Genomic DNA, 15,098 nt, shown 5'->3' with positions numbered 1-15,098 from the left:
CTTGCTAGCCTTTGGTATAGCAATCTGAACTTTTCGGTGACCCTCATTATCATTCCTGATTACCTTTGCCACTGTTTTTGCAATTTGTCTTTGTTTCTCGCTATCTTCCTTTTCCACTAACCCTTGAATATCGTCAATTGTTCGGACAATCACCACCTTGCCTCTTGGCATAAGCATTTGCCTTAATGATAGCGGTGCAATGCATCTCCCCAAATTGAGATTTGGTTTGACTAGCAAAGCATCACCAATGGCTTTAGGCGCCTGGCTTATTTCCTCAATATCAATTGGCCTATCCTCTTCTTCATTAGTGACTGGCACATCATCCCCATGTTGGTTCTCTAAGAGAGGAGAGTACTCGGTACTCTCTGTAACCACTTGATTCCGAATCAGAGCTCACCTCTACCGAGACCCTTTCTCGATTTATATTAATCTCCCAGCTCCTAGCCTCAATTATGCTCCTCCTTGATGGTGCTGCATTCCGTCTCTTTGTTGGAGGTTACTGAGGTTCTTTACTTTTCTCAACCTCCAAATTTCTTTTCTTGCTCTTAACTGCTCTCTGTTGTTGGCTATTGCCTTCACCTTTCTGTCCAACTGACTCCGTTGGACCTTCTTCCTCCGGTTTCATCCTCTCATAAGTAAGGCGTACCTTTTGACTTTGTAATTGTTTTAACTTCCCATTGTGCCATGACTTAGTGTGTAGATCAATTGTCCTTGTAACTGCCTGTAAGGAAGGATCTTGATGATCATCCCAATCCACTGAACCCAATTTTGTTCCATCCACTGTATCATAATCCTCTCTTAGCACATTTTCATCATCTTCGTGTTGCTCAGTAATATCAAGGCCTCTCCATTTGATTGCCCTCATCATGCCCACTGACAATCTTGAGAAAGCTAGCTTCCTCACATGAAAGTCATTCTGTGCATAGGCCCAAAAATCTTCTATAGTAGTAATATGTTTGAATGTGTTTTTGTGAGATGCCTTGATAAGACCATTAGTATCGAATCCCTATCTTGCTCTACACCGCCCTAGATTATATCGCTCTAACTCCTCCTCTGCAGCTAAAGAGGTGACAGAATTGGGGCAAGTATCATTGCCTATTCCAAATGAGAAGGTAATCTCTGTCTCACCTTTAAGTTTCATCATTTTGTTATAATGCTCAAGTTGCCTAGCCAACTCCATCAAAACTATCTTTTCGGGTGGGTACCTTGGAAGTCTCTTGGGATAAACTATGCTTCCTGCTACTCTAATATATGTGAATTGCGGAAATTGGATGAACCAACTCCCATACTTCTTAACTTTTACTTCCGCTTCCAATGAGAGCCTCTTAGCAGGTGTGCTTTGTAATATTCTTACCGTCTTCATGGCAAAGACGTCATAAAACATCTTATAGTCTTTGGTGTTGTGCAAATAAAGCTGTGGATAACACTCATGCACCAAACATTGCTCCGGCCCATTACCAATCACTCCTAAGGCCTTAAGTCCAGGATTTTCATACAGCCTCGCAATCAGGTAGAAAAGATAGGACCCCATATAGAATTACTTTTGATTATGCATTGTCTTAAGTTGCAATTCTAAATTTTCACTTATAATTCTAGCCCAATCAAATTTTCTCTTTCCATTTTCAATTTCATCAATAAAGTAGTACATCCAGTTCTCTTATTGCATACCTTGAGCTACGCCCATGATTCGACTAAGAAGCACAGTAAGATCGCCATGCTCTGATTTGAAATCTGACTTGGTGAGCTTTGATGACCTGGTAACTCCCTTCTTGCCTTCGTGTAACCAATTTTGCTTTAGATGAATGAAGTAGGCCTCTTGATTATCCTGAAATAACTTGGCCGCTTGATCCATCGTTACCACTGTCATGCCTCTATGCTGGGGAGCATTGAATACTTCTTCAACCACTTGTTTGCTGATGTTAGCCACCGCGTGTACAATTTCGCTCTTGTAGATATTCTTCGCTATGGGGGATTGTCCTTTATTCAATCTGTCCTTCAACTATATCATGTTCACTATACCGATATTGGTATCACTTATTCGCTTCACTTTCGAGAAGAAGGTGGTCTTAGGCATCATGTCTTCCTTGTTTTTTTTGGTATTCGTTCCCTGTAGGTTCTTGCTTGCATTAACATCTACCATCCTAAACACTTATTTCTGTTCCTTCGTTCTAAATGATATAGACTACACTTATCAATCTCCAACTTTCTTTCTATCGATGGAATCTAGCCTATTTCTGCCTCTCGAAGTCCTATCCCTACACTTATCAATATCCAAACTTCTTTCCTAGAGATGGGACTACCACTTATTTCTGCCTATTTGTTACTTTAGGATGGACTACATTTAGATCTCCCAACTTCAATCCTAGGGTGGTCTAACTTATTTTTGCCTCTCCAATTGTCCTATCATGAAATCTACGCTTATATCTCCCAACTTCAGCGTATTAATGGAATGATTAAGTGGTGGATGATGAGTGCAAGATGAAAATAAGGGAAATGAACTAAGCAAGAACAAGGAATAAAATTTGCCTTCAAAACCAATTTTCACCTCTAAAATTGAATAGAATTTTACTTTAAATCTGCCTTTACCAATAACTAAGTCCTCTTCAAGTTCGGATTAGATCTTAGAAATTTCAATCCTCGTTGCAAATAATGATGCCCTAGCAAAAATCAGAATTTCGACTTCCTTGAAATCGCCGACACTTGCCAAAAATCAGACCTTAGATCACATTGCCTCTTCACCAAAATAAATCGCCCAATTCTAGAAGGAGAAATCGCTGCCAAAGATGGAGAAATCAGACTTTAAGAAAATTGCCCAAGCTGGAAAAAATCAGATCTACTCCAAAAATTGTCCTAGGGCAGAAATTCACCCAAGCAAGAAGGATAAAATGCTGGCAAGAGATGGAGAATCTGCCCCAAAAATTGCCCAAGCAAGAAATTCGCCTCCCTTAGAAGAAAATCGCACATCCAAGGAGGAGGAAAAAGGAATGAGGAAATAAGAGGGGGGGAAGCCCCTCTTATACCAATTTTTTTCGCCTGTCCAAGTGGGGTGACCTGCTTGGAGGGAAAGCAAAATTAAATTAGTCCCTTAATTAATGGCCCAGATTTAAATGCAACATTAAAATTACTTAGCCGTATAGTGAAATTGGCCCATTTAATTGCTAGTTTTGATAAAAAATTGCAAAATAAAAACAAGGTAAGCCTAAGAGATGTCAAAACTTTCATTTAATAATGTTTTGGCAATTAAATTATCATTAAAATCAAATTTAGCAAGCCAAAATCAATTTTCAATCCTAAATTACAAATTTCCTTTAACATTTCTAAAATCCTCTCGTTTAAATTTAAACCAAATTAATGAGATTTTGCAATTTAATCTAATTTCAATTTTGCAATACAATTTTAATTTTAATTTTTTTTACAAAATTAATCTTTTTCCTGACAGTCAAAATTCCAACTCCAATTTCAATTTCACTATCAAAAATTTCATTTTTCGCCAAAAAATTGAAAATTTTCCGAAATGACTAAATCTAACACATTCATTTTGAAGATGCTCAAGCTTATACAATTATTTCAAATTTTCAAAATTCTATCTAAGTCCGAAAAATTGCAATTTTATCTTGCCAAGTATTCGTTCTAGTCATTGAAAAAATGTTGTTTTTGAATTGTGTTTGGCCTAAGGATAAAATTACATGTTTCAAAAAAAATCAAGTTTCGCATTGGGTGAAAAATAAACCAAATCAAATCTCTCCTGGCCTGAAGGCGTCCAAGGTGTAAATTTTTCAAATCAAAAACCTTTGGAGAACTCCAAAGCATTTGTTAAAGCAACCAAAAAAAGGGGGTCCGCAAAAGTTTTGAGGCGATGATGTGAAAACCTCTCAACAAAGCCCTCTTTGTCATGTACCATATGCCTTTAATACACTCACAAATGAATAAAAGAGTATGGAAGAATGATCACATACCAATTACTAAATTGAATTGCTAGAGATTTCACAAGCTCTGCACATGTAAGACAAAATTCAGATTCAATAATGGTAGTACTTCAAATTATATCAAATAGATCCTAATATAACAATTTTGTACCAAGAGATGAACATAGATTTGTCTTTGAATGCAGACTTTCGCGAACTTGATGCATAGTGTGAAATATCTGAACATTATTTCTAATTGTAGGCTATGGTGAGGAATGACTCGTACCAAAACTGTGATCACAAAGTAAGGAGGATCTTTAACCTTTGAAACTTCAGAAGTACTACCTTCAACCTTTAGCCTCCAGAAATAGAAAGATGAATTAAATAATATCTATGATGAATTACAATGCGCAACCATCTCTTTAGAAAGGCCTCCAAGAAGTGTCTAGAAATTTACATCACCATGCATTCCAACTAATGAGTATTCTTGCCAAAACATATTCCACGTCGACACTGCCACACAGATTGGAGGAGACAGATCGTTTACAGATGACCATCCAAGATGGACATGGCAAACTGCTAGGAGACAAACTATGCCTTTCGAAGTGTTAATTTTTTTTATTTTTGTGTGAGCATTATTTGGTTTGAACAATATTGCTGACGAAGGTAATTCCACATTCATTTTCTGCTAGCAATCTTCCAATCTCTCCACCTGAGTCATGCCTTGGGTAATTGAAGACATTGGCTTGGCTTGTATATAACATTCGATGACTCCTCATGCATATATGTTCAAAACTTGACTATTATTGTCAATCAATATGACTTTATGACATTCTTTGCAATGACGACATCCATATCAGAGTTGGATCACTTCCATGGGATATTGAGTTCATGTGATATTTTCTAGACTTGATGTTTCCCAATGTATTATATGCGACTCTAAGTAAATGACAATCATAAATTCAATCCCCTCCTAATACTTTGCACTAAACTAACCATTAGACTTGGAATCACACTGGTGAAATGATTTCCTTCTCTGTTTTGAGAAATGTTTATAAATCATAAATTCTTCCATACCCTTCCATCATCTCATCAGTGCCTCTAAAACGGAAGAAATTCCCATAATACAACTTCCTAAAACTGATTACTAACAAAGTCTTATAATTATTTTAATTTTTATATATTAACTAGTATTAAATAATTATTTATTATTATTGTTATTAATTAAGTGATATAAGTTTATGAATTGTTTTAACTAATATTATTTACTCCATTTCTAAATTAAGGGGAAATTACAAGTCCTCCACTCCCAAAATCACTTGTCCTCAAGCAATTAAATTTCTAAACCAATTATACTGTTTACCAAGACACCTAGATTGCACAATAATCTCATGAATTCCTTATGAGTCCATTGCGCCATTTTGATACACCTGTAATATGCTTCATTGTTCAATACTCTGTTAATCATGCAAATTGCCGGATCCCAAATCTGGACATCATCTTCATCATCAGTCATCAAGATGAAATGAGTAATATCATACATATAAGATTCTTTAGTAACTGCTTCATCAATTATCCATAGCATGAAATTATAAAAGAATTCACCCCGATCTCTGTCATCAACTGTTCTCAAAAAACCGAAGCAACGTGAAATTGATCTTTTAATGTCATCCTTTTTAATCATCATATCCTTCAGAGATAGAAAATTGAAAAAATCATAGGAGTTTGATACTTGTGACATAACGTCTACCAAAATCAGCAACACTGTTTGAGAAGCCAACTCTTCATGTAACTCTGATTGCTCAATTTTTGACACACTATGATAATCGAAAGGATCCATTTGAACACTCAGGTCTGATATTGTTTGAGAATCTATTTTTCTGTGCCTTTCCTTAACTTTGTGCAAGTTCTTTCGTGCTTGAGCAGCTATCATCTTAGCATGTCTAGCTCTTTCCATCCATTCATAGCATTGTAAAAGAGTTTTTTCAATCTGTGCACTATGACCCATTAATTTCCTTGGGTCTACAATTGTTACCAGTGGTTCTTCTGAAGATCCATCAATCACTCCATTTTTTTGATCTGAATCATGTGATAACAATTCTTCCCTATATATTTCATCAATCCCTTCAACTATCATATGCATTTCTTGGATTCTTGAACTCTCTCCTTGTAAGCCATACTCAACTGTAAGCAAAGTTCATCAATTTCTTTTTCTGTCTTCAGTGAACTTGATAGCAATGTCCCTGTCCCTGGATAATTGCAAGTAATCTAATTTTATCTCTTCTAATGCTCCCTTGATTGTTTGCAACTGTGCACTAGAAATTTCATTTGCTACCCCAGTCTTCCTTTCCTTCATTTGAAGAGCCCATACAAACTCGTCAAACTGTTTATGAGCATTGTTAGTTGTTTGTAGCACTTGCACAACCCTTTCATCTATGATCACTAATTGATTCTTCAAATCTTGCACAGGCAAATATTCTTAGTCATCACAATAACTGGTACTTTCACAACCAGACCCATTTCCATCTGTAAGAACCCTTCATCAAAAGTTATGTAGAATTCTCAACCTTACGAGCAATTCATCCCTTCTTTATACTCATGAATGCTGATCTCTATATAACTCTCATAAAATCTATGGCACTCTTCTACTGTTGGCTTAGTGAAATCAGACTTCATGACTTCATTACCACATTGTTCTGTAATGCGAGAGTATTCAACTTCACTCCCAAACTCTATCCCACATTCACCCAGTGGAAAACAATTCTCTTCAATGCAAGCCTCCTTCTCTTCTTGCCTCAGGAGAAACTTAATCTTTCCTTCACATTGTCTGAACAGATTGCAAACCAATTTATATGCAGATGAAGAAATTGCACATTCCTGTTTCAAAACAATCCATAGCATAGATAAAATAGGTTGGGAAATTGTTTCACTTCCTTTCATAGTTAGAAGCATAATGTTCTGCATATCTATATGACCTCTTTTCCATGTGCTCTTCTAATTAGTACCAGAAAATGACGAAACATATCATAAATCAATTTTTGCAAACTCAAATCCAATAGTAGATTACTTAATCTAACTGCTGCAAAGTTTTTCAGTATGACAAACCTTCTTGAAGCATGAACGCTACTGACATCATCAAGACCTTGAAAACTCTAAACCATCAAAACCAATACCCTCTTCATGGTGTCATCATCAAAGGGACCGTGTGGTGCTGAAATTATCAAAACCTCACAGAGGCTTGAAGTAACCATCAATCTAATTCCTGCATCTGAATGCGTCAACAATCAGTCTTGTTCCAAAGATATCCTCACAGGGATGGGAGAAGAATGTAAAAAGGGAGAAGAAGACTGTTCCACTAAATGAAAACATCCATTCAAAATGTTAAAAGAAACATTTTTGGGTTGATAATTACAAAGCTTGTCACCAGCTTGTTGCAGTGCTTTAATCAACCAAAACCTTTCTTTTGACTCTATACTTGGTTTCAACGTTTTTACCCTACGGGCTGGCAAGAATTAAAGTTCTGATAGCACTATAAGCTTCCTTACCAGATTAAATTTTCTCAATGTTGAGCTTCTAGGATTCCCACCAACATTTTCCCATATAGATGTTAAATTTGATCCCACGTTCTCAATACATCTTCACTTCATCTTCCTTGATACTTGTTTGTTTCTGTCCCTATTTCAAGTATTTAGACCTCTTTATGACTTCCTCCCCAAAGTAGACCTTGAACTTGCAATCCTAAAGCTGAAACCTTGTCATTCCATTTGTTGTTTCTCCTCAGTCCCTAAATATTTTACCTACCAACTTTTCTCCCCATGGTAGGACGTATGCAAATTTTCTATTCGCCATTCCTTTTAATGCCTCCCCCTGTCAAATCTTCACAATTGCTAGAGTTGGCATTCGTAAATAAAACTTTTACATATCCCTCAACTTTTAATTTTGTTGGTTTGTAGTCACATTATAATGTCTATTATTATGTTTCAATAATATTGGTTACCCAAATATGTATTAATTGTTCTTGTCATTCTCAAGTAGTTACAAGGGTTGGTAATGTCCCCATTTTTGGGTCCTCTAGCAATGCAGTTGTTGCGACATTCTGAGTTTGTGTTAGCATGATTCAAGGGGTGTTTTGATATTTCCAATTAGCTTAAATGATTTGGAGGAGTTAAATGATGCTCTTGGATGTTATTTTCAGCATTTGGTATGGGCTCCATTCTTGATGTGATAGAGAAAATGGTGATCAGTGTTAGATCCCACTTCCGACATACATTGGAATACAAATCCTCTAACAAAGTGATTTCGATTAGCACATCCAAGGAGTAAGGGTGCCAATTCGTGATCTACGCCATATAGGATTTTGGATTCGTTATGAAAGGGATGATAAGTAAAACTAATATGTAAATGATCAAAGAAAAGTATATCTGATCTATGAAAGTAAGTACAAGAGGAAAATAGATTGAATGGACTCACCTTGAAGTTAGAAGAGGAAGAATGACATTTGGATCTTCTTTTGACTATCACAGAGATGTTAGAATCAGGTAAGACTCTAGATCTAGGCTTCTGACGCTTGTAATTGCTTTCTATGAAAATCTCAGCCTAAAAGGATAAGGCTGTCCTGGACAACCTAGTCTAGCATAATGTTCTGGAATCTCAATCTAGTCTCTGTAGCTCCAAATCTGATGAAGATTTAGAGATCTTATAACTATGTCTAAAGCTGCCGAATCCAGATCCAAAACTCCGCAACGTTCTCCTGCACACAGAAAATAAAGGGAAGAAGGTTGAGGGGAAGTGTTTGCCTGAGTCAAACCTCTACTTGGGAATCAACCTTGAAATAAAATAAATGTAGTTGAAAGAATATTGTCATGTAGCAGAGATTAGATCTAAACAATGGAATATATCATACCATGTAGATGCTATATCATCTGCCTGTCAAGGACACATAGGTTTTATCATGCCTTTTCAATATGTATCAGAAAGTCTATTATTTATGTCTTAGTATCTGCTATATGTTGTTGCTCTCAGTTTTTGCTAAAAATTAGTTTTCTGTGCTTTGAACTTTTCTCTGTGACAGTAATTGTACTAACAATATTTTCTAGGAGTGTTGCCTGTTAAGAAGTTCATTGAGCAGCAGCATATTTACTTAAGAACACCTGCAAATTCTCAAAAAAATTAAATCATATACCCAAACCACTTTTGAAAAACATGTATGAAATCGTCAATTTATCAGTGTACACTGTTTTCTTTCATTATCTCCTAATAATGTTTAATATGTGATTTCTTTATTTGAAAATTGAATGGTAACCTCAAGTCATGGTTTTTCAGGCATCTTGATAACCTTCTTCTAACAGATGATGGGCGCCTTTTTCATGTTGACTTTGGATACATACTTGGACGGGATCCAAAGCACTTTCCACCACCCATGAAGCTCTGCAAGGAAATGGTAGAAGCAATGGGTGGAGCTGAGAGGTATTAATGTTACTTCTATAAGAATTTTCTGTACATTTAATAGTGAGAAAGGGTAATATTATTATAGAAGATAAGAGATAAAACTTGGATAGTTGTATAAAGCGAAAGGAGAGAGGTTAGTAATTGGATGTATAGTTTTTATTACTTTTCATCCAGGACCTTTTGGACTAGTATAATAAATTGAGTTTTAAGACTTCTACACGTGTTAGAGATATCTAGGAAGCACCTATTTAATATCTGAGAAAATATGTTCCTTAAACATCAGTTGTACGACATTTTGGAGGAGATCATTTTTCATTAATTTTTTCTCAATGTAGGCAAGGTACATTTTTAGTAAAATGGCTTTGATGAATTCAATGTACCCAGAAATTAAGGCATATAAAAAAGAGACGACGAATTTTCTTGGAGACAAATGTTTCCCAGTCCCCCCACCTAATATGTCTGTAGCTGCTCATCTTTACCGTTACCTACATGTGTCTTTGGCTATAGTTTTTTTGAAGGAATCACCCAAGTGAATTGCTAAACTTTAGTCAAGTTTGTTGTAGTATCTTCATCTAAACTGATTAGCAAATATTGGGAATTTAACTCTTGTAGTAATCTCGGGGAACTGTACAATCCTGATACAATCGAATGGCAATATATTTTACCTTTAGTCAAATAAAATTGGAGATAAGAATAAATGATCTTTTGGTTCTAGTGTTGCTAGATTAGCTTAGTTACCGATTTGTGAAATGAATCCGATTCGGGCACGTGAATCGGATCCGTGGATTCATGATTTTATTTTTCCCCCAATTATGATTTGTGGAGGATTCATGTGTGTATGTGTGTCTATATATATATATGCATTATATATACTAAAAAATGAGAGAAATATACATAATTCTAAAACTAAATCATTTCATAGTATGAATTTGTGATTCTGGTATGAATCTATGGATCAAAGCTGTTATGATTATAAGGAAATAATTGGAAAATCAAAAAGAAAAGCAAAAAAAAATAAAAAAATCTGGAAGAATCCGGATGAATCCAGGCACTGATCCGTATCCGGATCCAGCCTCTAGGGCATGAATCTGGTAACTAAGTAGATTAGTGTATAAGAATCCTTTTCCCAGCTTAAGCATTTTTTAACCTTACCTCTGGGATTTAAAAAAAACAGTATTTCCTTGGACCTTTTGAATCTTACCCTTGTGATAAAGTTTCAGACTTGCAAATCTGCTCTTGCACTTCGAGACACAATCATGTTTTATTGCTAAGCATGAAACCATAATTTTTAGTTGTATCCATTACCTTTGTACTTTTTCCTCTGCATTATGTGAGCATCAAACCATAAAGGTTAATTGCTTGCAGACGGATCTATGTGCAACGGCAAAGCTAATCACAGAAATCGCATAACTGTGGTACAATGAGCCAAACATCTACCTCTCATGTTTCAACCTCTTATAACATTTTATGTTAAGCTCATCCTAAAACCTTGAACTAGAGATGAAGTAACCAAAGCGCAAATCTATTTTCCTGCCTCCAAAATGGAATTGCATCTACTTGAAATGGACTGACCATGCAATATTACCCAAATATCTGCTTCCTAATGTCAATGTGTGGTCAAATTCTCAATGCATGTTTCCTGTAAGCTATATTAAACCACTTTTCAAAAACCATCCATGTGTATAATTGAACTTCATTTAAGCTATTAATCCAGTTCATACAATTTAACACATAATACATCGTCTGTTTCTGAATTGTTCACCGTTATAGGAAATGCATAAATCCATATCGGTTTATTGCATTTTAGTAATTTTGTGATGAAAAATTAATGTCTCAATGGCTTCCGAATTTAATATAAGAAATGAAAGTTGTATTGCATAAATTGATGTCCAAGTCAAGAGTGTATCATTGATCTTCTTCTTGTCTGATTATTTAAGTTTTAATCAGAATGATTGAGCATAAACTATGGAACCACAGCTACAAGTCTCATTTGTGAAGCCAGGGAGGTATTGTCAGGCAGTAAGTCATTAAAAGGAGCATTGGAAAGCCAGCCTAAAAGTAAGATCTCAGATTTTCTAACTATGGAAAGTCAATGACCTTTAGGTCCAAATTCATCTTCTAGTATTGCAATTCATAACATAGTAGAAGATATGGAAGAATGAATAGATGAGAAAGGAAACTTTAAATTCCAAGAGGTAATGATTTCTGAATTATATACTGAAAATGGTATTATACTATTAAGAGTAGGAGCATGACTTCTGTAAGATAGTCAGAATTAAATCTCCAAGGAACCAGTGTTTGTGTAGTTTGTTTACCTTCCATTATACACAATATTCAAAGGTGGAGAAAAAAAAGCCTTGTCTACATCCAGTTTTCATATGTAGATATCATAGTTCATCCCTATTTTAACTATGATTTGCTGCTGAATATTTTGCCCCTTGCTGACACTAGATACTAGATATGGGATCAAGCTGTAATTTCTTATTTTCGCGGCATCTTCGATAAAAAAAGAGGTAATGGTGAAATCACAGTTCGTCCCGATTTTATCCTTTGTTAAGAGAATGAATTTGTTACTTCTGTTTTTATTATCTACTACAAACATGAGTCTTTTTGTAGAACACACTCGAAGACTTGGGGAGGGGGTGGAATTGGTCTCTAAGAATGCATAATTTTTTGACTTCAATTCCAAAACATGACTTTAATCTGCAGCAATAAAAGATAAAGAAATTAACACCAATGCACATGAGATCGCCAGGTTTGCTTTGAAAGGCCAATGAGGGAAAAACCATAGTGAGAATATCTCAATATTTTAAAAAATATTACTGTGAGGCTCACTGCCAGACTTGCAACCAAGATTTTACTATCTTAAGGCAAGATATAAATTACTTGCTACAGAGATCCGCTATCTCAGCACAAGATGGATGTAAAAAGTTACAATGTACAAGCCTTCAGCATACTGCTCCCAACAGTCTCCCTTGAATGTAGCTTCTCTTGACAGTCTGCCTTAAGCAACCATGTGACAATTCTGCACCAATACACCACTTGTGACAATTTTGCACCAGTACTCTCACGCCACACATCTTCTATCTTTTTTTTGCATCTTTCACAATCCACACACCAGTTAGAATATTGTCATTGATGTCAAAGGTCGAAATGAGATTGTCATTGGTGACAAAATTATAAAGACAATTTAATTGGGAAGCAAACATCCCTCATCTATAAGTGACTTAAGAACATTTACAAGTGTGCATAGACAAGTTTGCAAAGATATTTTTGCATCAGTCAAAGTCAAGCCAAACATTAAGGAGCAAGCTTGATTTAGCTTAATGGATAGGTGTGATTAATTGATACACAATTTATTAATATGAAAGCATGTGATGAATATTAATGCAAGAAAGGAGCAATCCATATGCTGACTGGTGAGGACAAAAATCACATAAGCAGCAGTGATACATATCATAGACAAGTCATGGATTAACTATACATGGGAACCATTCACTGTATTGGATCTAGTGACACAGGTGAAATAAAAGTTTGCAATGATTAGGAGATATACAGGAGAAAATTTATTTCTATTAAAATAGTCAAATAACCACATAAGACAAAGTGATTGGAATAAGATTAAACACAGAAAATGACAAAACTTGAAAAAGGCAATAGCTATACAAGACAAATTTTTCGCATTGAAACATATCTTATTCTGAAAGAAGGTGAAGTAATGATAGAAGAAGATAAAGGCAATGGTTTTCCATTCATAGAGCCGGAGATAGGGCTTCCAACCGTGAAGAATTTATAAGATCTCTTGATGGAGCTGGAGATGGGGTTTTTGCAGGGCATTTTACAAGAGTTTCTGACAGTAATGATAGAAGAAGATAAAGGCAATGGTTTCTGTTCACAGAGCCGGAGATAGGGCTTCCAACTGTGAAGAATTTATAAGATCTCTTGACGGAGCTGGAGATGGGGTTTTTGCAGGGCATTTTACAAGAGTTTCTGACAGTATATTTTCTTTTTTTTGAGGTCTCTTGAGATCTTTTAAAGGTAGAGATAGGGTTTTTGGTGGACCATAACAGACAGAAGTAGGTTGACCATCTATTGCACTTTTTCCTCTTTGTTTTTTTACTTCGCTTATGTTACTAGAAAATACGCAACTGGTTCCAACATGATTAGAGGATGGCACAAAGAAAACTCTCAAACCCTCCAATCACAGGCACACTCTAGTTCTTTATAAGTAAACAAAACTTTCCAACAGTCAAAACACAAGTGTTAGTAAATAATACATATCCGGGAATTTTTGAACCGGCTATAACCGGTTATGGTACGCAAACTCCTGAGTCTTGGCTCAGGTGGTTATGTGAGGAAGGACAAATGATATCTGGATGTCCCACACTACAAATCAGAAATGGACTTCTAGAAAAGTGCCCTAATGCACAAACAAAGAGCATAATCACGTCTTGGGCCTCGGGCTTTGAGTGATCAGATGTTTATGAGGGTAATGGAATCATGATTAGAGAGAGGTTAATCGTTGTCAATGCAAAATAGTATAAGGGGGTCCTATGACGTAGACAAATTCACAAGTTGAGGCAACCAAAAAAGAAACTGCTCATGATCCTCCCCAAAATAGCTAGAAATAGTGATATTGCTATCAAGATTCAACTATGTAGTTTTTGAGTCAAACTCATTGACCCATGTTTCATGAGTAGCTGCTTACACAAACCCATCTCTCATGACAATGATAGAACACTTAGGACTCATTGGATCTAGGTAATGGTCACATAGGTGAAGCACTGTGACTTCCTGTGAGGTCACCTATCGCAGTACTACTCCAGCTTGAGCGTGCTTAACTACAAAGTATCTTCTATGGCTACATACACTCTGCTTGCAACCCCATTTTGCAAACCTTCACCAAGTGTTGTTCCTTTTGAAATCAAAAGTAGCTCATGATACTGATGGACGATTTGAAGAGTATTAGAGTGAGAGATAGGAGAAAGAGGTTTTTTTTTTAATTTAGAAAGAGGCTAAGACAGAACAAACTAAAACTAGCACAATCAATGTGGAGAATATAGAAATGGGCGATGGATATTGCGATCACGAACATGTGTATAATCCTACCACATCTCCACTTTTATGGTCCTCTGAGCTTTATGTAAATGAACTGATGTGGTTGAAAGATTGGGTAAACCGTATAGAAATAAAGCACCAAATCAGAGAATCCTGACTGAATGAAATCACAAAAGCTAATAGGAATTAGTAAGAAGTACTCAAAGAGGATGTCATAAAACTACAAAACACTATCGAGAGAGAACAAGAAGAGCTCTTCGCTTGAAAACAATAGCTAAAGGAGAACTTAGAACCATTTGATATGGGTAGCACAAAATAGATGGAAGAAATCAAATCAGTAACGGAACACATTAAGATGAAAGACAACAGTTTAAGGGAACAAATAGAGGCACCCAAATCTTGAGCGCAAATTGTAAATGGGTCTCCATTAAAGGAGCAAACTGAAATCATAGATTAAGAGAAGAGAAGGACAAACAAGATAAAGTTGTGAACTTCATAATCAAAGGATTGAAGGATTTTTGGGATGTTTCCAAGTTTAATGTAATAATTAATTAATTAATTGATCGCTGGAATTAAGTTAAATAATAAAAGATCTTTAATTAATAAATAAATATGGGGCCTAAATTAACAAAATAATAAAATAAATAATATTGTTGCCTGTGCTTGTAATTCTCTAGATCCTTCTTG

At 35.7% G+C, this 15,098-nt stretch overlaps 1 protein-coding gene across 16 annotated transcripts in view; it reads left to right on the top strand.

Annotated features, from left to right (window-relative positions):
* Positions 1-15,098, top strand: part of LOC149533827 (phosphatidylinositol 3-kinase, root isoform-like) — a 246,894-nt gene that overhangs the window by 194,306 nt on the left and 37,490 nt on the right. For all 16 annotated transcript variants that reach the window (XM_089804320.1, XM_089804314.1, XM_089804311.1 and 13 more), the window contains one exon: positions 9,228-9,371. In XM_089804320.1, coding sequence (XP_089660446.1) covers positions 9,228-9,371 — 144 coding nt within the window. The remainder of the gene's footprint in view (positions 1-9,227; positions 9,372-15,098) is intronic.

This window comes from Cupressus sempervirens, chromosome 10, assembly GCF_028749045.1.
Source record: "Cupressus sempervirens isolate cs-2001-9-10 chromosome 10, ASM2874904v1, whole genome shotgun sequence".
NCBI lineage: Eukaryota > Viridiplantae > Streptophyta > Pinopsida > Cupressales > Cupressaceae > Cupressus > Cupressus sempervirens.
The sequence above is the reverse complement of the archived record's forward strand: the minus strand, read 5'-3'. Positions and strand labels throughout refer to the sequence as shown.